This window comes from Ambystoma mexicanum, chromosome 5p (genome assembly GCF_040938575.1).
Source record: "Ambystoma mexicanum isolate Mex_15411 chromosome 5p, UKY_AmexF1_1, whole genome shotgun sequence".
Taxonomy (NCBI): domain Eukaryota; kingdom Metazoa; phylum Chordata; class Amphibia; order Caudata; family Ambystomatidae; genus Ambystoma; species Ambystoma mexicanum.
Genome location: NC_090930.1, coordinates 444,306,286 through 444,330,240, shown reverse-complemented (window position 1 = coordinate 444,330,240; position 23,955 = coordinate 444,306,286). Strand labels below are relative to the sequence as shown.

The 23,955-nt window shown below is 40.8% G+C and overlaps 1 protein-coding gene across 5 annotated transcripts in view; it reads left to right on the top strand.

Moving 5' to 3' along the window:
• Positions 1-23,955, top strand: part of DOCK11 (dedicator of cytokinesis 11) — a 1,707,663-nt gene that overhangs the window by 1,337,395 nt on the left and 346,313 nt on the right. For all 5 annotated transcript variants that reach the window (XM_069612850.1, XM_069612848.1, XM_069612847.1 and 2 more), the window contains 2 exons: positions 5,903-6,118; positions 6,204-6,261. In XM_069612850.1, the coding sequence (XP_069468951.1) occupies positions 5,903-6,118; positions 6,204-6,261 (274 nt within the window). The remainder of the gene's footprint in view (positions 1-5,902; positions 6,119-6,203; positions 6,262-23,955) is intronic.

Sequence of the window (23,955 nt, the reverse complement as noted above, 5' to 3'; positions counted from 1 at the left end):
ATATCGCCTATTTAGGCATTAATGGAATCATTCTGAGGTTTTGTACTTTCTTTTTGTTCATTGTGTGTATTCCCTGAAGAAGCCATCCATAACTCTGCAAGCACCGCCAAAACCAGTCGGTCTCTTTGTTTGACTAGTTCATGGAAGTATGAAACAAATTTCAATTTGGTCTCTGTGTCCAGCCCTGTAAACTGGAAATAATAATTTCTTTGTCGTTGCTTTTTATTCCTTGGAATTTGCTAAGGGATATCGCCTGTGTGCATCTGTATTGTATTCTGGACTGTTAGCCAATTGAAATCTGTTGATGCACTTTAATAACTGCACACATTTCATGTGTGTCCATTTTATGCTTTACTGCAATTTTCATAATCCAATTGTCTTTGTTGTGGTGAGGAAGTGATGTATACAGGGAGTTGCGCGGGATTTTTATGTTTGCACTTCAATCATGTGACAATGTTGTTTTTCTAATTGTGTGTTTATATACCTGTTGTGCTGTCTATATCATGGATGTGATCTTTAAAATATATTTTTTTAAATCGTGTTTGTACCAATAAAAGAATTTACAAAATAACATAATTGCTTTTGCCATAGGCCTTCCTTTACTGCATATATTTCTATGTCCCTTTGATCTCTGGTGTATGGGACACCTGCTCTTCAGCATTTATGAAGATATTCAGAGTCACCATGTATGTGCGTTGCGTTTCTAGAACCTCTATGCTGGGAACAGATTAACACAGTTGTTTCGCCAGGGTTCAGTCAATTGACATAAAGGCATGCCGCTTCTCAGGACTTCTGCGCTGCTCTCTAATTGGTGAATCATGTTTTGTTTACTGCCGATGCTTCACTAATGCTAAGCTGTGTTGAAATTGGGATTTCATGAGAAGGAGCTAAAACAAGCTCCTGGGTCTTGGACATCACCCAGTAGGGGGAAGCAGCCCCTAGAAAACCAAGAGATCGTCCATAGCATGCCAACAAATCTTACTTTTACATGTCCTTTTGTCCATTATATATAATTTGCTTTAAATTTCCTCTCGATTTCTCTTATGGCTCTTTACATGCATTCTCAGATACAGACCGTTAATGCCATGTAGCTATGCTGCTGTGGAACCAGTTTGTTTCAGAGGTCAAAGGTAGCTCCTGGTAGATGTTGGTGTCAGGCAATCCAGGCTCTCCTGGGCTATCCAGGCTTTTCTAAATAGCTCCCAACTCCCAGCCATTCCGACCTCTCTTAAGGCTCTAAGCACAGTCTTTGCTGCACTCAGAGCATTTGCCTTTATGAAGCATACTGCACTTGAAAGGCGGTCAGAGGTGTGTTATGGGGCTTAGGTCCTCCTTTTCTCCATGCAGAGCGTATTGTCAGGGTGTGCTCTGCATGAGTCCCATGACCCGAATAGCACTAGGAAGATTCGCATTTTTCCAGCTTCTCATAAGCACACTTTCACTTTGCTTTGTTTCAGGAGGCATAGCTCTTTTGAATGGCATTTATCTCATATGGATTCAATTGGCTGTGGTCCTATGTTTGCTGAGAGAAGCTACTTGGTTAAGGAAGGACATTTTATGTGAGCTAATTTGTCCCAAAAGGTCTTGATACCGAAATTGTGTTGGCTGTAGTAGATGAGGGGTAGACTTAGTGTTGGGCCTGTGAGGGATGTGTGCATGTTATAATGTGCTTGCCAGGTCTGTGACTCAGTGGACTAATTCATCTACTATAGGGATCTGTGTTTGACCTCATGCAGCACGTCCACTAAGCCCCTCTTCCTTCTGAGGTCAATAAAATGAATACCAATGAGTTGGGTAACAATAAACATTTGATATCTGTCTATAGTGCAATGTCTTCTAATGGGGTTGGAGGGGGTTAAATATGTGCTCTAAAATACACATTGTCTTATGCTGGAATATTTATATAGCAGAATCCTAGACAGGAAGTAGCAAAGTGTACTAATGCATGATGAGGTTTAAGCACTTCAGGTCTCTTATGCGCCATAAGGAAGTCCCTGCACTGCATGGTCTTCAGTTCATTCCTGGACGTTTATAATTTAGGAAATGTTTGGATGTCTGGTGGAATGTTGTTGTGCAGAATTCCTTGTCTTCTAATTCCAGAATGTGTTCATTTCCAGTCTTGCAATGTTGCAGCATCTGGAATTGAGCTAACTCCATCATTTTGGCTAGGTAAGGCAGTGCCTGAACCGATTAGCCTGGAATATAACATATGCTGCTTAAAGTATGATCTAGGCAGGATCAGCAGCTGGTGAAGCATTCTCAGAATGGGAGATGTGGCTGAATTTCCTGGTGCAAGTAGAGAGTCTGGCTCGACGCTGAGACAATGAAAATGGATTGGTGCCGTTTGCCTCCATCCAGGGATAACAGTACTAATGTTTGGAAGGTGTCCCTAAAGTCAGAGGGTGGAAGAAAAGGGCTTCCTTTGTGCAGCAGTGCTAGCTGAAACAAGGTTTGAAAAATCCATTACTATCCAGCTGTGGATCATAGTCCTCTGTAAAGGCAGGCTGGTAGACATGATGTCATATCATCCCTGTTAGAAGGATTTCCCTAGACCTGTGTCCAGGGTAGGAGTAAGACATCATAATCCCAGGAACATGGTTTTCTGAAAGCTTTCCATGGTTCACCTGTTGGAAGCAGTAGTCGAGTGGTCAAGGTCAAGTCGTAGGATAGGAACAGGCCAGGCACAAATGTAGTACAACACCATAATATATTGAATATAGGAATGTCCAAACAGAGTATATTTATTTACTGATGCAGGAAATTAATGAAGTTGGTGCAGGTAAAATTAAGAAATGGCTTTCAGAACGCTTTCGCAGAGTGACTAAAAAATGAACAGAAAGTCACTGTTCCCCCCTGGGCTGTCACGGTCTACTTAATGATGACCCATCAATTTGACTTCTAGGATAAAGTTGGAAATTAGAACATTGATCCGGCTATCATTGCTTATCCTTACTCTGGGTTTCTGTTGCAACTGCAGACCACAGAGTCTGACAACTTCCAGGCAAGCCAGTGCAAGTTGCTCCCACTTCTCAGTCATCAGGGTAAGTGCAGTTACCTGGGTAAGTGAGGCCTCCCCATGGCACAAGGTCTGACTTGCACACTTGGTTAAAATGTACTTTGATCCTTCTTGGCTCACAACTACAGGCCACAGGTTCTAAAGATTGCTTGCTGGCACTCTTGGTGTCTGGTGCTTCTGCCTCTTCATGGCAGGTCTGCTCAGTGGCAAGTAGCAAGGCTTTTGGTGAGTAAAGTTTCCTTGAGCTGGCGAGGGTAGACATCGCAACTACCTGTGTTCTGCATTATCCTGTTATCTAGGTCAGCGGTAATCAATGACTCTGTGATGCTCTGTGGGTGACAATCTGTCCGTCCAGTTAATCTCGAAGAGACTGATGTTTTAGAGCTGACAAGCTAAAATAGAAACCAGTACTTAAGCTAGGAAAGGGAAGGTTGATGTTTAACCAGTAGTGTAGCTAGGAAAGGGAAGGTTGATGTTTAACCAGTAGTGTAGCTACGAAAGGGAAGGTTGATGTTTAACCAGTAGTGTAGCTAGAAAAGGGAAGGTTGATGTTTAACCAGTAGTGTAGCTAGGAAAGGGAAGGTTGATGTTTAACCAGTAGTGTAGCTAGGGAAGGTTGATGTTTAACCAGTAGTTTAGCTAGGAAAGGGATGGTTGATGTTTAATGGCTTGATTGAGGGAGGGTATTTTAAGAAGCCCTCTGATGATGTCATGTGTGAGGACTATTCTTCACAGCTGGCTGTGAGGAATGGATTGGTAGGGTAATGTAAACAATTTAAACAGTTGAGGCAAGTCCATTGTGTAACATCAGCATGTATGAGTTCAGGGGTGAGGCTGTGTTTTCATAATAGTAAAGAGGACTTTGCGGCCAGAGATGAAGGTAAAGGAATTGAGGTGCAAATTAAAGGTGGAATGTTTGTTGGGAGTTGCTGCGAGGGAGAAGATGGGTTTTCCGGCTTGAAGTTAGATCTGGTCACTGTGACTTTGACACAAAAGAATATGCTGAAGCCTTCATAAAGAGTGATTAATGTAAGCAGATGCTGCAGCATTGGCTAGTGTATAGAGTGTTCAATGAATGTGAAAGTATGTTGCACACATTAGGGCAATGCATGTGATGAAGCAGGTTTTTTTTGGCATTTCCCATGCCTCTTCTGGCTCTTAATTGGGAAAGGTATGCAGATTTGGTGATTGGTTGGGACAGCAAGAGTGGCGCCATTTCCCTTTGATGGAAAATAGTTAGATGTTGGATTCAAGGGTCGCCTGAGTACTAGGGTGCTTTGATAAGTTAAGTGGAAGCCCTTGTGAGACTGGAAGGAAAGTTGGTGTGCGATGGCAAGAGCCACATTCAGAAAGATGGCTTGGCAGTGAAAGAGGGTTTTAGTTGCATGAAGGGATACTCATTTGAAAATTATGTGAACATTGTGAAAGGAGAGGTAGGAGGGGCTTTCAGATTTGTAGTTTGGAGGATATGGGGGAATAAAAAGTGATATCTAGTTTGTATGCATAAGAGTGTGGCAAGATTATGTTGAAAATAACTCACACAGCTGTCAAATGAAGTTGACAGCATTAACAGTGTAAACAAATGCTAGAGCTTTTAGAAACTGAACATTTACAAGACACTGATTGATGCATCAGAACTGGTAACCCCAAGACCTGGAGAAGGTCACCTACCCCTTAAGAGATAGGCAGGTAGATATGCGATGTATTCAGATAATGAATCAGGTATATCTCTCACCTATTCAGCTTCAAGTGATAAGTCGCCAAGAGGAGTTGGTAATGGGCATAGAGTCATTAGGATGGAACTTTAGAGGCGTTATAGAGGCAAGGGTGGAGAGGGAGAGTTGGCTGTCAAACCTGATCAAGGTAAGAACAGAACAGAAAAGAGGTTAGGTTTCATCATGAGAAAAGGGGCCCTCTTTCTATGCAGCAGAGAGCGGAGAGGAAGTACCACTGATCTCCTGTTTGATACTGCACTGGTCACCTGGCTACCCTCTGAACTTCGGGCCCAGGTCCCTGCCCGCCCAGTTGCACACCTGCACTGCCTTGTGGCAACCTTTGCACTTGGGTCTGTATCTGCAACCCTACAGCCCCTTTATTTGCACTTATCAGACACTTGTTGTCTGTACTTAACCCTTGCACTGCCACCTGCTGGCCGCACTACTCGTTTTTGATCCTCTGTCCTGCACTTGCCCTTCCTCCCCTTTCCCTGGCACTTTTCCCATCCCCTCTGCAATTGCGGGATCTCAATGTCACTAGGCCTAGTAAGATCGTTGTCTTTGTCCTCCCTTTGTTTCCCCTCCCTTGCCTCATCGCGCTTTGAAACACTTGTGTATAGGCGCGTTATAAATGTTATATCATATAATATCAATATCATATCCAGGAGAATCCCACTGTGAAAGCAACAGCAACATCAGAAAAAGTAAATACCAATAATGGTGGAAAATGTAGACTTTGTCAGAGAAGGAAGAGTTTAATTGTGCAATTAAAATTAAGATGTGTCTATCTTTGGGATCGACTGAAAGAACATCATTACACAATTGAAAAATATGTTTTTCGGTTCACTAGTGAATGCCAGATTGGTGGAGTTCCAAGAGCCAATGCACAGGTCACAGGATACTACTGTGTGATCTTACACTTGCAACAGCACTGACAGCAGTTTCAAGATCTCATCCTAAAAGCAGAGGAACTATCTCAGAATCAAGAGGGATAGTAAAGAAATTAGTGTAGAAAATAGCAGTCATACCAGAGTGATGGGGCGAAAGGATATCAAGAGTTTCAATATGGAATACTGCTCTTCAAGACACCCTAGAAGTGATAGCTGGTAAATGCAATACATATTCTGATGGCTGTTCTCTTTTTTGTTGTTTTGGGAATGTTTTGTGTTAGGTAACTGCATTCCCCTCAGAGGTCAAAGACCTGACTAAGAGAATCCGTACAGTCATTATGGCGACGGCACAAATGAAAGAACATGAAAAGGACCCTGAGATGCTGATTGACTTGCAGTACAGCTTGGCTAAATCCTACGCCAGCACCCCAGAGCTCCGGAAAACCTGGCTGGACAGCATGGCCAAGATTCATGTCAAAAATGGGGATTTTTCTGAGGTGAGCCGATGTTCAATTCACAGAATATTAACCAAACCATAATAGGAAGATGTGTTTAATAAATGGTTTTCTGTGTTTCTTTCAGGCTGCAATGTGCTACATCCATGTATCAGCTCTTGTTGCCGAGTTCCTCTACAGAAAAAGTAGGTTTTCATTCATTTTTCTGTTACTGCACGATTAGAAAATATTATATTAGATTTATGCAACCACATTTTTAACCTTTAAGCAGTGTGGTGGATCCCAACCCAATGTATTCACTCCAATAGTTGTATTTCCCAACTGTGTTTGTAGATGTTAATGACTGGGATCCCTAGCGACACTGTGAAACATGCCTATGGTGACCATGTGATAGGAAGTAACCTGGTAAGGAAGGGCATGTGCATAATGGCATGTTGGGGGCGGGGGGGCATCCTAAGCAGGATTTCCTGAGATCCAAGGGATCAGGTGCACCTTGTGCATCGTGCAATTTCATAGGTTGAATAATTCCTTATCTGATTAACTAGTCCTCAAAAATGGCGTGTTTTAATTTACTCTAATACGTCCATTAACATTTTAAATTAAAATATGTGGAATATTTCATGCTCCCGCGAAGTCTTGTCAGCTACTTCGGCAAAAAGGGATTTAGATCTTGAGAAATTGAAAGAAACGGGACATTTGTGTCCACGGATTCCTCTGAATTCCTCAGCCTTTTGAAGGACTGAGACTGTACCTGGTGAGGATTATCTCCTTTGCTCACCCATGTGTCACAGCAGTGTAATGCTCAGATCTTATACACATATCTTGAGCCCGCTGTTCTGCCCTTCCTGCGTTACTTAGAGCCTCTCTTGGAGTGAGGTTGTGAGTGAAGAAGGGGTACAGTGGCATGAAGGGTCAGCCAGCACCACTCAAAGTGCACAGCACCATGCCAAACTGAGGAGTAGAGACCGTTAGGGGCGCAGGATGGAGAAGAACATAGATTTTAATAGCTGCCCTCCCCGCACAGAATCCTCACTATTTGAAAAGTCATTCACGATTGCCTTCCCTCTTAGGAGTCTAGTTTCTTTCTGCGCCAAGATACCCTTGGGTCAAAGCCACGCTATACAAATTCGGAAGTAAGGGCGGAATGATTTAAACATGTTTCTCGCAGCCACCAAGTGGCATTGAATGGCTCTGTACCTACATCATTATGGCATCACTTGCATCACTAAGCTTTGCATATCCTGTAACTGCTGCGCCCTGATACCCTTGGGTCTGGTGCGCATTAGAAATGAATAAACAAACAAACAAAAATGAAGTAACATCCTCAAGGGGGGTGGGTGTGTGTGTGTGTGTGTTGTGTGTTGTGTGTGTGTGTGTGTGTGTGTGTGTATATATATATATATATATATATATATATATATATATATATATATATATATATAGTTCTTTGTCCACTGAGGTTAAGATACTGACTGAATCTCTGGTTTTGGTAATGAATAATATTTTCTCATTGGTGATATGCTTAATGCTGTCCTACATATATTTTAACAGCTGATTCAGCTCTATTAGGTCTGCTCCCTTAGAGGGTTTTTTTCAGCACAATTTACACAAGAGTCTCTATAATTCATTGTGCTGTCCAGTCCTAGGTCTAGTTTAGAGACTTATCTCATGTTTTGTAATGTCAAGGTATTTATTTGGCCATACAGGAATTGGTATGAATCAGGGTCCATTTGACCTCCTTTACGTAATGTTTTTACCAGTCAACATGTCTATTTGCAATTTTGTTTGTGCAATTTGCTTTCTGTTTTATCTTAAAGACTTCTCAGCTTTCATGTTATAGGTTCGTAATTTTGATATTTGGCAGTTGCTAGCTAAGGTTCAATCTCTTTAAACATTGTAATCTTTGCACTAGTCACTTTATTTCTATGCAGTTGGCACATTATGGGTGCTTTTGCACAAATGCAAAATATGCAGCACAATGCTGAGCATTGCACCTTTTGCACTTTATTGCATATTTGCACATAGCCGTTATATTGCTGCTCCAAACCTTTAATAGGAACTGAATTTTCGGTACTATTCTGCACAGTTGCGTATTGTTTTTAACCTATATCATTTGCATATTTGTCTGCAACACTGGACATTTTACATTATTGCGTATTTGCACATATTTGTCAATACTTGATGATTCCAGTAATGTACAAAAGTCACTATGTGGTTCATGTGGGCTCATAGAGGCATACCATCCTTTGGTTTCCTTTGACATCTACAAGGTTTTTATATCTGTAATGCGGACATGTAGCATCATGGAGAAACATTATATACGCTTTTATTCATCATAACATTTATGTTCGATATATATTTGTTTTATCCACCTCCTTATGGCCATTCAGATATCCTAACGCAATTTCATCAGTTAATTACCAGCGCTGCATTAGCCTACCGATCACTAGCAGCTTATGTCCCTTGGTACATATATAGTATTCAAACGGCATAAAATTAAGGCACTTTCCCTGATATCTTGCCATATGGACTATATAGCAAAGATATTTTTTGTTATATTATTTTTTGTCATAATGACCGTTTGACTATGGTGCCATCGATCCTTTATTGCTGTTTAATGAATGCCGAGTTTCTCCATGCTATGTGTCTCGCTGATTTTACTACATTAGAGCTACACTATCAGCTACATTACTGCCTTTTTACTCATTCGCATTGCATTAAAAAATGTCTGTGTTTGTTTACACCGGTATTCAGCAATGTTAGGCTGGTGACAGTTTTGCCGTGCAATCATAGAGATGAGGATACATTTATTAGTCCCTTCTTTGTGTTATGACCCTCTAATGTGAACAAGCGTTTTGTTACCGCAAAACGCGTCATTGCCTGCAAAAACTTGCTTTCCACTGCACACAGAATAAAGGAAACTTCGTTGTTGTAGATATTTTGGTTGTTCTTTCTGGCAGTTTGGAAATCTTTTTGTGTTGCTGCTCCTGGAGTGCTGTCCGCCCCTGTGCTTCTATACACGTTTTTTAGAAGCGTAGAAGGCGTCTCTTTCTTTCTTTGGAGACACTTTATTGCGCTCCAGCAATACCTGGCAGATTTCACATCAAAAGGCATCAGCGACTGGGCGGAGAGTCGGACGAACCGTTAACGGGTGGCTTTCCCAGCATCGGAGGGTGATGGTGAACACCTCCTTCATGCTAAGTCTGACCCGCGCAGTCTCTACTTTACATATAGTGTTTTTCTAAGGTATCTGTTTTTGAGCTTATTCTCAAACCATTACACATCGGAAATTGACATATAAGGAGTGAACACGGTTTCAAGCAGGAAAACGTCCAGTATTTACGCAACCCTGTGTGCACTATCAATGACATAATTTCCTTGTTCAGTGAAACCCAGTCCATTACCAGCAACATCAAAAAAAAGGTGTAGTCCAGGCGGCCTCAGTTAACAATGAGGTTAAACTACTGAGAGAGCTGGAGAGATTGCAGAAAAGGGAAATTAGCAAGTGGTGGAAGAACACTCACTCCAGAACTATAGAGGTTTACTAGAGGTTTACGTATCCTTACCACACCATCGTTTGAAGAGCAGGATTCTGCTATGTTGCAAGAGTGGGGCGAATCTAGTAATACATGTTCTGTCACTTTCTTGAATATTCTAATTAAATATGCACAAACAGGCAGGCACAAAATACTGTCAAAAATTCAGGAAATTGAAGAACAATGGCTGTCAATTACCCCCAGCGAAGAAGGTCAACTAATTCACACCAATATGGAAAAAAGGTACAAGACTTTTGAAGATGACATCAAATTAAGGAAACAGCAGAAATGTATCAGTGATAAAGATGATTATGAGAGGGGAAGGGTATTCACATTTGCTAAACGATTTGATACTCTTCGCCAAAATTTATCTTCGAATGACCCTATTCCTGCAAAACCGGCACAATCGGATCCATCATCCTCTGAAATTGGCACGATTGAAAGTGAAAGTGAGCAACCTCCAAGAAAACTTAATTTTTTTAGAGGAGATGAGACTGTTAGGTATATACAGCTGACACAACAGGAACAAAAAAAGAATCAGAGGCAAAGGTTGCGGCAAAACCACGGGTCAATGAGGAAGTAAAAAACAAGGCGGTAAGGCGCTTGAGGCGCATCAGAGACGGACAAGTCTGAGAGGGCAACTCACTCTGGGACAAAGAAACTATAAGAACAGACATGGCATTCACTGTAACATCAATAGTCAACCTCTCATCACACTGCTTTTCTTCAGATGAATTGACAATGCTCAAACTGGACTTAAATTTCAGTCCTACCAACACCTACGACTATGCAGAAAACGAGAATTGATATTGACAAGTAAGTAAGACTTAAATAATTCTTTGCTTTGAATCCGCCCAAACGTAAACCCAAGGAACCACTGCTTGGACATACATTGGTGCCTATTGAAGATATGCAAGTTCTTATTGATTTTATACATTTGGAATGTGAAAGTCCATCACATCAAGACATTAGCGATCAAGAGTGGAATAGGATGAATATCCATAGAGACTTGTCTGAGACAAGCAAACTCAAGTCTAAGTGTAGATTTAATCCCATGTTCAATCCAGGGGGACACATCGAAGCATTTCAAGACTTTTCATCAGCGATTCGAAGAAGATTAGAAAGAAGAACCTACTTTACAAACATAACTAGAGTTGTTCACAACAAAATACTCTGAAAAGGTTGAATTTACTTTCCGTCTGCATTATTAAACCCTCAGATATGGGAATCTATGTAGTCCTAATGAATCGACATGATTATATTTCTGAAGCTGAAAGACAATTGACAGATAAAGCATGTTATGCTAAATTGGAAGGCAATCCTTCTGAAGATATGAATTCCAAACTTTCCGATCTTCTTAAAGTATGGCAAACTAAAGGTATTCTAGATGAGGACATGTGCATATTTCTTCAACCCAAATTCCTCATAATACCTACCATTTATTTTTGACCTAAGTTACATAAAAAACATTAGAAAACCACCTAGGAGACCCATTGTTACTCTTTGTGGAGCTCTCCTTGAAAATGTTTTGAAACTGGTGGACAAAACCCTGGTCTCTTTTGTTACATCTCTTCCTTCATATGTGAGAGATACCAAGGACTTTTTGAGTAAAATAAATGGTATACCTTGGGGAGCCACCTTTCTATTGGCAGCACTTGATGTGGTGTCTCTTTACACGTCTATTAGACATGTTGATGGTTTACGTGCTTGTGAAATCTTTTTACATACAAGATCTATGAACTTTCTCAACATAGCACCATGATTCTGGAGATGATTTCTCTTTGTTTGATCAACAATATCTTTGTTTTCAACAAGGAGTATTATATTCAATTACAGGGCACAGCCATGGGCACTACATGTGCTCCCTTGTTTGCAAACTTAACCATGGATGGCACCCAGGGAACAGTATCTATACCGACAAAAGAGCCCTTTGGCTTAGATACATTGATGATTTATTCATCATCTGGGATGGTACCACTACTGAATGGTTGGATTTCGTTAACATTCTTAATGCAAATCATTGAACTTAAGATTCACTGAAAGCATAACAAGACTGCTATGACTTTTTTGGATATTTTTGTTACCGTGGCTCAGGGTGAACTTAGGACAGCATTATATCGTAAACCCATCAGTTCCAACATACCAATGCATGGCACCAGTAACCATCCGACGTCTTTGAAATTGAGCATACCCTGCGGGGAATTCATATGAATCATGAGAAATTGCTCCAATATGCACAGTTTTGATGAAGAATGTGCTCGTATGGCCATCAGATTTTTGAATCGTGGTTACCCCAAGAAAATTCTTGAGAGGGCTTATATCAAAGCAAAAGAAAAAGATTGTACTTCTCTCCTCACAATCCAATTTCATTGAGAAAACTGACAAAGATAATAATGACATATGCCTTATTTTAACTTATCGAAGTGTGTCTAAAATTATCAGTCGCATAATTAATAAACATTGGCACGTGCTGAAATTGGACCAAGATTTGAGTGGCATCTTAGGTGATAAAACCAACATCACATTTTGGAAATCTGCATCTTTGAAAGACAATTTAGTGTCCAGTTTTATGAAGACCATTGTTGAAACACATGGTGCATGTTGGCTAAACAAAAACACCTCAGGTTTTCTTCATATTCATGAAATGTAAGGCATGTCAACATGCCGTCAACACCACTAGTCACTGTCATCCTGTCTTGGCATCAGATATAAAAATAATGTCAAGGATCACATGCAATACCCCATATGTTGTTTATGTACTTACATGCCCCTGTGAGAAATGGTATGTCGGCAGCACCATTGGCAAGCTTAAATTGAGGGTGCTGCAACACATAACGGCTATTAGAAATCTTGATCCTTCTTACCCGATGGTGGTACATTTTAAAACAGAACATGGCAGTAAACTAGATGGTTTTCGTTATTTTGGCATTTGCTCAATTCTGGAATTACCAAGAGGTGGCAATCGTGAACTTATGTCGCGACAATTGGAGACAAAACACATTTTAGGTTTGGAGACAAAAAGTCCAAGAGAACATAATCTGGATGAGGAACTCTATTCTTTTTTGTGCACTTAATATAATTCTGATTAACTTCATTCCTCTTCAAGTTTTCCTTATGCTGTGTCTCTCATGTTGTTTCTTCATACACCTCTTTCATACACCTTCTTGTCTCTGCATTTCTCTCTATGAGCTTATTCAGTGGACTGTTCATTTCAGAAAAAAAACATGCATTTTCCATGTAATACTTTGGCCTTCCACTGATAGCTTACACCGTTAGTCTTTATTTTTCTGTCTCATTCTTGAACCGAATTGTAATTTTTTTATTTTCTAATTTTTTTGAGTTCTTTGTCCCCTGAGGTTAAGATACAGACTGAATCGCTGGTTTTGGTAATGAATAATATTTTCTCATTGGTGATATGCTTAATGCTGTCCTACATATATTTTAACGGCTGATTCAGCTCTATTAGGTCTGCTCCCGTAGAGGGTATTTTTCAGCACAATTTACACAAGAGTCTCTATAATGCATTTTACTGTATAGTCTTAGGTCTAGTTTAGACTTATCTCAGGTTTTGTAATGTCAAGGTATCTAACTGGTCATACAGGAATCGGTACGAATCACGGTCCATTTGACCTCCTTTACGCAATATTATTACCAGTCAACATGTCTATTTGCAATTTTGTTTGTGCGATTTGCTTTCTGTTTTATCTTGAAGATTTATCAGCTTTCATGTATAGGTTTGTAATTTTGATATTCGGCAGTTGCTAGTTAATGTTCGATCTCTTTTAACATTGTTATCTTTGCACTAGTCACTTTATGGGCACTTTTTGCACATGTGCAATATATGCAGCACGCTGCTGAGCATTGCACTTTTTCCACTTTATTGCATATTTGCACATAGCCATTATATTGCTGCTCCGAACCTTTAATAGGAACTGAATTTTCGGTCCCATTTTGCACAGCTGTGTTTTGTTTCTAACCCATATCATTTGCATATTTTCCTGCAACAGCACTAGACATTTTACATTATTGCGTATTTGTACATATTTGTCAATACTTGATGATTCCTGTAATGTACAACAGTCAATATGTGGTCCATGTGGGCTCATAGAGGCATACCTCCTTTGGTTTCCTTTGACATCTACCAGGTTTTTATATCTGTAATGCAGGCATGTAGCATCATGGAGAAACATGATATAAAGGTTTTATTCATCATAACATTTATATTGGATATATATTTGTTTTATCCACCTCCTTACGGCCATTCAGATACCCTAACGCAATTGCATCAGTTAATTATCAGCGCTGCATTAGCCTACCGCTCATTAGCAGCTTATGTCCCTTGGTACATATATAGTATTCAAAAGGCATAGGGCCTCATTCCGAGATTGGAGGTAGCCATGGCGCTAATATCGCCATGGCTGCCTCCAATAACGGTACCGAATCCGCCCTCACTCAATGGGGACTTACCGGTCTAGTCAGACCTTTGCCTGACCGGTAAGTCCCCACTGAAAATACTATTGCCCATTCCCATTTGAGCCCCCATAGGGCTCAATGGGAATGGGGAAGGTGCAAATAACGGTACCGCAATTTGCGGTACCGTTATTTGCTCCCTGGACCCTTTGCGGCTCCTGCTAAGGCTGCCTGGTAAAACCAGGCGGCCTTAGCGGTACCCGCAAAGTGACCTTGTAATAGGGCACAAAGGGATTACCGGCACCGGTGTCCTTACCGGTGCTGGTAATCCCTTTGCGCCAGCCTCGGAATGAGGCCCATAGAATTAAGGAACTTTCCCTGATATCTTGCCATATGGACTATATAGCAAAGCTCTTTTTTGTTATATTATTTTTTGTCTTAATTACTGTTTGACTATGGGGCCATCGATCCTTTATTGCTGTTTAATGAATGCTGAGTTTCTCCATGCTATGTGTCTCTCTGATATTACTACATTAGAGCGACACTAGCAGCTACATTACTAGCCTTTTTACTAAATGTCTGTGTTTTTTTACACCAGTATTTAGCAATGTATATGCTAGGCTGTTGACAGTGTTGCCGTGCAATCATAGATATGAGGATACATTTATTAGTCCCTTCTTTGTGTTATGACCCTCTATTGTGAACAATGGGTTTGTTACCATGAAACGTGTTGTTGCCTGCAAAAACTTGCTTTCCATGGCACACAGAATAAAGGAAACTTCGTTTCTGTGGATATTTTGGTTGTACTTTCTGGAAGTTTAGAAATCTTTCTGCATTGCTGCTCCTGGAGTGCTGTCCACCCCTGTGCTTCTGTACAAGTTTTTTACATATATATATATATATATATATATATATATATATATATATATATATATATATATATATATATATATATATATATATATATATATATATGTTACACGGCACACAGTAGTGGCCGTGTAGTTATGGTTAAGTTGCTAAACCCATAGGAAGAGCACTTTCTGGGCGACTCATAACTTTGCTCCCCCTCGACGAATCCACACCAAACTTTGCTAAAAAAGTATATGGCCAACTCTGGCCAAAGTTTGGTGAGGTTTGGTCTGGGGGGGGGCAAAGTTACAGGGGGGGCCCCAAAATGAATGGGGAAAAAACTTTGCTCACACCTACATCCCAAACCGCTGGATGGATTTTCACCAAATTCGCAGCAGGAGCAGCTGCTTGGTCCCGAAAGCGTGCTTTTGTAAATTTGGTGAACATCCGTCCAGTAGTTTTTTTAAAACGACCAAAAAGTAGGTCACAAAAAATTAGTGATATCTATGTCCGCTCTGCGGAAACACTTCCCTGGTCGCTCCGCGGACAGGACACCGATTGGTTAATCGGCTTGCGTCATGTCCGCAGACATGCAACGTGTTCGCTGATTGGATGGTGAGGAGCGTGAAGTGTGTCAGATTTTTGGAAACGCCCGCCATCTTGGATTCGCGGACAGCGGTCAGTGTCCGCAGACATCACGGTAAAAACATATTAAAAAACACAACATTGCACTTGTCAAACCTATCAAATAATCTCTGGAGAGGTGAGGGGTGATGAGAATGGGATGGGATATGGCTGCAAGAAGCAAAAAAAAGGGTGTTTTTTGCAGCGAAAGTCCGCGAACAGCTTGGATGTTCGCGAACAGACCTGAAAAGTTTGCAAACACCTCAGCACTACATGGTGGGGTGGGAAATGAGGGAAGCAGCACCAAACACTTATATGAAGGGGCAGGTGGACAGGGGAAAATGTTGCGTGTGTGTTATTTCTAAGGTAGGGGGCAGTGTTTCTCATAATCCTTGATTACAGCAGTGGTGGTGTCTCTTGGGGAGGAGGGATGGCATTAGCTGATTCCATTTTAAGATAAATAGCAGTTTTGCTAATAGTATGTACTGTGTACTAGATTGTTAATGGATGAGTAGGAATATGTGTTGGACAGTGCAAGGGAAAATTTGAAATTTTGAAGTTGAAAGTTCCTAGATCAGCAGAACTGTCCGCGAAGCACGGATGTTATCGTGAAGTGCTGATGCGTTCTTACACACGTCATCATGCCGCGCGCCAGCATATGGTCATGTGGCACTGTCCGGAAGGTCCGCAATGAAGTCAGATGTTCGTAGACGTTATGGTTAAGTTACACTAATAAAAACATATGAAATTCAATGAAAAACGTTGTTAAGGGGATGTTATGGTATAGATTCACTAATAAAAACCTATGAAATTCACTGAAAAAAAATTGTTAAAGGGACGTTATGGTTAAGTTGGACTCATAGAAACCTATGAAATTCTATGAAAAAACGTTGTTAAGGGGACGTTATGGTTAGGTTACACTAATAAAAATCTATGAAATTCAATGAAAAGCTTTGTTAAAGGGACATTATGGTTAAGTTGGACTCATAAAAACCTATGAAATTCAATGAAAAAACTTTGTTAAGGGGACGTTATGGTTAAGTTGCACTAATTAAAACCTATGAAATTCAATGAAAAATCTTTGTTAAGGGGACGTTATGATTAAGTTTCACCAATGAAAACCTATGAAATTCAATGAAAGACTTTGTTAAAGGGACATTATGGTTAAGTTACACTAATAAAAACCTATGAAATTCAATGAAAAAACTTTGTTAAAGGGACGTTATGGTTAAGTTGCTCTACTAAAAACCTATCAAATTCAGTGAAAAAACTGTAAATCCCTGAAATACGCCAGTTATGGTAAGATAAGCAACCATAACTCGCGCATCTGTAAGTGACTTCAATGCAGGATGCCAACTAAATCAATGCCTAGTCTGGGTTGCCCAACGGAAGCCCTTATTTATATATTTTCCTGTCAAAGTTCCCCGTGACCTCACTGAGCCAAGAAGTAGGTTTGTTTTGCAAATTAAAAGATTTATTTGAAGAATTAAACAATATATATATCACACTTTTATGAACAAAATAATATCTGAATAGCACACTTATGAATATGGACGGTAATCAACAATGGGTAATATTACAAAATTGACACTCTCTTTAATCACTTAGGAGTATGAATATGGAAGATACTGTAGCAGAGAATGCTTATGTGATTCAAGGAAATGCAATAATGGGAAAGAATGCAACACAGAAATAGACTTGATATGATTTCAATCAAAAGATAATATGGTCACTTTTTCCCCTGTGACTACTCAATCCCCCCACTATGCAGTATGAAGAGATGGGAAGGAGAGTACACAGGTTTCAAGAATACAATCAATAATGTAGTTCAATTCCACGTCCCCCCAGCAAGCTTAGAGAAAACAGATATGATTTTAAAACACAGGTCAAAACGCTTTAGAAAGTGATTGCAATCGATGGGAAAATATACTTAAAATGCTTTCAATTCACTAACGGATATTCAGGATATGTGAGAGTTACTCTGGGTTAGTTCAGGTCAACACTAGCAGTGATTCATGAGTGATTACCAGGTTGAAAACGAAATTCAGCAATTGAGAACAAGAGCAGCTATTTTGACAGAAAATGAAATTGAGCTAAATTGCAATTCGCAGCACTTTTTCCACGTGCGTAAATCGTGATAACGGAAAAACTATAAGGTTACGGATAAACTATGTTGTATTAGGTTTGTTGGAAAGCTTAGGATCTTCGCTTTAAAATGACAGTTACATTTTGCTTCTAGGACGTGCGGTTCAAAAGATACGGACGTTTTTGTGGAGGTAGATTTTCAGAAATAAAGTCAAGATTTCAGAATTGACAAATGGCGCTTTTACAGATTTGAAATCACAGGATGGACACAAAATTCTAATGCAGTTCTGGACAGGTTGAAATCTAATTGAATATGATTTCTTTAAACTAAGAGATGACTATATACAGTTCTAGACTAGATACTCACTCCTAGTTTTGGAATGGAATGCGCCTCGTCACGGATCTGGTCAGGTTTGGACTTCACTCGCCACCAGACACTGGTTCTGCTCACAGCACGTCCTCTGGTCGGGGTCTGACGGGTTCGGGATACAGCGCTGCTTTCTGGGTCTGGACCTCGGTCCTAGCACAGGATACTTGGCTAGAATAGAACAGCTCAGCCCGGCTGTTGAATGTGAGAATCAAGTTGCTAGATTCTACAGGCCTGCTGAGAAGAGTTCAGCTTTTGGGTTAGGCCTCCGCTTCAGGTTCTAGAGCTTGGTTCTAGAGTCTGGTCTCTGGATCTATCTGGAGTCTGGAGTCTGGATATTGTCAGGATCTGGTCCGGCAAGTGGGTGGGAAGGCTGATTCTACATGCCCAACCCTCTAAGGATTTGATAGGTCAGAAAATTCCCTGTGACCTGACTGGAGAAAGGATTAGCATGTCAGAACGAGTCAGAGTGATGCTGTGTTTTACAATCTAGTGAAGAAACTCCCCTTTGCTTTTATTTAGAAAATCAATTTTTCATAAAAATCATATTTCCCAGATACACAAGTTGTTGAGAATATATGTACACCTCACAGATTAATTCAGACCGGTCTCTGTTCAAGCCCCATGTTCCTACGAGCTTGGGTTCAGAAATGACGACTTATTTTTGTTTTTGGTGAATTTGCCAAGATTGGTTCCGCACCAAATTTTACACAGACGTACACACCCTCTCTGAGCATATTACTGTAATTTATTTACGTTTCTAGCACAAACACTGCAGCTACAATATTAATAATTACGGAGTTTGGACTCAGAACATCACACAGCGTCCAGCTTAGTCTTGAACTGTGAGTGAATTTGTCATTTTAAGAATCTCCAACTTTGACATTTCTGTCAGCTTGGTAAACTTTGTAAATTGCAATTTTATAAAACATATATTTGCTCTCAATTGAATTCACATCTCAGTCTGGTCTGCCCCCCCAGAACTTGGCTTGGGGAAATCTCCTCCCTCTCACAACAGTTCCAATTAACATGTCCATGCGATCTCCTGTCCTGTTGGTAGGGAGGCCCCAGGTGTGAAGGGTTCTCATGGAAGCAGGCCTCTTGAACTTTTAATTAAATCAGATTGCCTTCTAATCAATTGCAACTTAGTTCCTTGTAAAAAAAAATACATGTATAAACTTACAATAAGCAACACATCTTTAAATCAAGTCTTTTTCAACAATGAAATCACTGTGTGGCACTCAATCTGGCATTTTGATGGAATTCTCTTCTTTGGCATAGTTTGGGTTCAGTTGTTCAGTTTTTACAAAGAATTGTTTTAAAACGCTGGCTTTCTGGTAGAGGTGAGCAACTGTACTGCACCCATTTTTGACAGCTGTCTTTACAACAATATCTTTCAAAATGGGGATTTTACTTGATAGCATATGATTCTTGCTGACATTGTATTGATGTGGATTCTTGCGGTAGAGTCATCTGGAACACCCAACAAGAAGGTTGTATCTTTTTGGGCATTTGTGAGCCATGATTTTAGCACATTTTTGACAATCAAGAAAATGAATTCCCAAACAGCTCTGGGTTGCTTTTGGCAATCAGTATTGCTATTTCCAAGTGGTTTCAGGCTACTGTGTGGGTAGCCCAATGGTGGATTTTGGCAGTGATCTCCTTTGCTCACTAATGTAGGCAAAAGTGGGTGGCAGCCTATTTTTCCGGTTTTTACTGCGCATTTTTGGATGGTTTCGAGCGAGCAGCATGCTTTCCAGGGGCCATTCTGATGTTTCTGCTGCCAGCAATGCACAGTACTGTTGTAGGGCTTGGATGTGTGTGTTAAAACATCCCACACATATCAATCATATTTGTGAAGTCATCTTTGATGTCATGGGTGTTATTCTTAGCAGTGCACGGTGGTGGCGCGAGTTATGGTTGCTTAGCTTACCTTAACTGGCGTATTTCAGGGGTTTTCCGGTTTTACTTGTAACCATAGGTTTGTAGTAGCGCAACTTAACCATAACGTCCCTTTAACAACGTTTTTTCATTGAATATAGATATATATACATATATATATATATACATATATACATATATATATATGTATACACACAGAGTCATGTGATCCTTCTGAACTCATTCCCTTTTTATCACAATAGCATGTGTCGGGTTTCAAGTGCTATGTGGGAGGCAGATTTGGGTCTGTGACATGCGCCTTTTTTGTGATTCTTGAGGCAGAAGCCTAACATGGAGGATTGTGAATACTGCTAACCTATGCACTTGAAGGGTGTGTGGGAGTATGTGGACAAGGTCTTGCTGACCCATTTTAGCTATCTCTTTGATTGGCTTATTTATTTTGTCTAATAGGGGACTTTTCCAAGTATTTTGCTCCCCTACTCATTCTCTTTGTAGGCTTCTCCTCCTCAATTTTAAACCCAACAGTTATTATTATTCTCCTGTTCAATTCTTATATTACTGAGATGAGTAAGAAAAGTTTCATACTGTTTCTTACTCTTCTTGGGTCCGTGCTATTCACTGGGACAAGTAGGCTGAGCACAATTGTGGGCACTCACTGGGATGAGTAGGATATATCCCTTAGTGTTTCTCACTCTTCTTAACATTGGTCCACTCACTGGAATGATTAGGATGCGTCTCAGAGTGTTTCTGTCACATCCCGGATTCAACAACATTCCATCTGAACAGATGGAGAAGGATCAGTCCTATCCTCCGGCCTTTTCCCAAGATGGCGCCCAATGTTCCACGTAATGGTCTAGCCCTCAGTCACCCTCCGGTCTCCTTCCTGTTTCCACCCATGTCAGTATCCAGCAATGGATTTATGCAGCCACAGTCAAGACATTGGCGCGACACTACTCTCAATTCCAGACACTCTGTGAGTATGTATGCTATCCTTCATACAATTTAGCTCCAAGACTTTCTCTCAGACTGATGTTCTTTCTTTACTCTCTGACAAACTAGTATCTACCAGAAAACACTGTTCTGCATTTTACCCAGCCTGATCCAGCCATGCCTTTCACAAGGAACAGTCCGTTCTTGTATGTAGGAATTGCTTGCCCCATTTAGAATCCGAAGTCCATACTCCTGCAACCCTTACATCTTCCCCTCTCACCTTCTTCCAGCACGACCACTCTGACCTCTACACCTCCCTTCAGTTCCGGAGAATCACTTGTGTCATTCTCCGGGTATGTAGAAATCCCACGCCTCCCTCTAAATACATCAATCTTACTCGTAACTTGTCCTTACCTGTTTATCTTACCTTCCTCCAGCATGACAACAGTTATTCCTATCCTCCACAACAGTTCCGGATTCCTCAAACTTCCACACTACATGGATAACCGAGGAGGACAACATAGCAAGACCTCCTCAGCGAGCAGTTCATGAGGGTTTTTCCCCCAGAGGGTTTCCCTCGAACCTTTGTTCCCCCTGATTATGTCTCTAGTGGAATTGGGGATAAGGGTTCCCGGAAGATTGCTCATAAGCCTCAAGCTGTTGCGTCGGACAAAGGTTAGTGCAAGGTATCATAGTAGTGAGATTAGCTACCATTATTTTGACATTAATGATAGATAGCGATGTCCAGAATAAAGCCGCTGCCGACAGCCATGGATCAAATGCAAAGGCTTGTGGCAGCAGTGCAATCCCTGACCATGGAAGTACAAAATCTTGAACAGGAAAATGTATTTCTACAACAAATGGTTTGCCCCCCCCCCCCAGTGAGCCCCGAATTACCTCCAGGTCCCCTACCCGGTGGCAAGTTTGATGGCAATCCCCATAAATTGAAAGACTTTTTAGAGACATGCACAGTTCAGTTCGCTTTCAAACTTGCCTTTTCCCCAGCTGATAGAGACAGAAAAATGTACAAACCGTTCTGCACATGAATGATATTTAAAAAGATGAGGAATCTGTGGGAGGAACTTTCAAATCGGACTTCTTAGCTATAGAGTGGATACCATGTTAGACCTAGGCTCTCTCAGTGGAAGTGTTGGGTATGATAGTGCTGGTATGTCCTCCTTCCAACAATACATCACATGAGGGCTGGCTAATCAGGATTTTCAGTACCAACCCATTGTAATCTTTTTGAAAGTTTAGAATGTCAATATAGCCTTAGGTAGGAAGGTTCCTTCCACTCTTTAGCCTCAAGCACAATGTGACTTCAATTTTGTTTTGGTTCTTTTGGGAGATTTGTTGAGCATATACATGCTTCTCTTTTAAAGTTATTTTCTCATAAGCAACTTTATTTGAGCTGTTAATATTAGTGTGCGGAGAAATCATCTCTCAAAAGGACCAATGACCATTCACATGTTACCCCTGTAAATGTTTGGCGACATTCAACATTTGTGGATCTGTTTTTCACAGACAAACCTAGCTAAACCCATGCACCTTTAGCACTGTATATCCCCCATCACAACATACCACGGTTTACACCCTCAGAGCTCCCCTGTAAATAGGTAAACCTGTTTTATACTGAACAGTGCATTGGAATTAGAAACATGTTTACCATAACCCACTCCCTTGTGGGGGTCTTATTAATATAATCTGTAGTGTGGTGAATTCCCTTACCTCCTTGCCTTTACTTGTGCTGTAGCTGGCTGCTAGGGGTGGGTTTGGTCAGTTCACTACTAAAGTGCCTTCCTTGAGGCTGGAAGAGGTGGGTTCCTGCAGGCCTGCTAGTCTACACAATCCAATAACACTGAAGCAGGGAAGGGTTTGGTAATCTATGTGTCCCAGAATGCCTCAAACCATGCAAGAAAACCTAGGCCTGAAGACAGTGCAAGGATGTATACACTATAATGTTCCCCAAGAGGTCAAGGGGCATGGTAGAGATATTCAAATGTACACTAAACCGTGATTTCATGTTTAGTTTGTGTTATGAAAGCAGAAGTGTTTGACAGACAAGAAAAAAAACAGGGACTTGCAGCATTTGCAAATTCTCACTGCAGATTTCCACATCCAAAGTGATCCAAGTTGGCTCTGAATGCTGTATCAGCATTTAAATCCTTGTCAGGGCTAATTGGAAGTAATCTGTCAAAATTAATATATAACCAATCAAAGACCGAAGATAATATTACTCCAGTAGTAGAAGGTGATTTAAATGTGGGGAATAATCAATCAAATCCCTTTTTTAATTTTTAATTTCTTGAGGAAGCAAATGATAGGAGAAAAGCGAGGGAGCCCAGCACTTTTCATGACACTATGAAGTCAGGTGGGAAAGCTCAGAACGAGTAAGGACTCTGAAGAAGGAATACTTGTGTAACATGGCTCCCTAGACCAAAGGAGAGACCACTGGTAAGATAAGTCAGCAGGTTCAGCACTCGCTACTGTGATCTATATGTGATCTGAAGGTTGCAGGTTCGAATACTGGCAAGGCCAACTCAGCCTTTCATCCTTCCAGGCCGATAAATGAGTACCAATTTCGGTTGGGATGACAATGATGCATGTAAATATGTTCTATGACCAGCACTTAGGCGTAAGCACTATTTTATTAACAAATCATAATCGTCTTATCCAAAGAAACAACTGGAAGAAATAGTTGCCGTAGGATGCCACTTCCTTGACTCCCTTGACACAAGGAGACACTGTGGCTCCTGCCAATTGAATGTGTAATATGAAGGTGCTGCTCTTAGGAGGTGCAGCGGACAGATGCAGCAGAAGCACCTCACTCCAGCCGAAGCTTAGCCAAAGTCAGGCCCATCTGTGCTCATCCATGCTTCAGAAGGGCGCAGGGTACTGTGAGGGGTCAGAAATGGGAGGCAGACAACTTTGTAGAGTTCCAAGTTTTGCCATTTTATTAAATAAAACAGGTTGAACAACCACCTCACTATCCCTACCCTAAAGAGGATTTCCCTGCCTATAAGGAACCAATGGGAAGACTCTAACCAAGGGATATCTAACCCTCACACTTATACAACAATCAAAGCAAAAAGGAAATTCAACTCAACAACATTATTTAACACACAACCTGATTCACAGTATGATCAATGTCTCTTGTCGTGGTCTGGACAAAC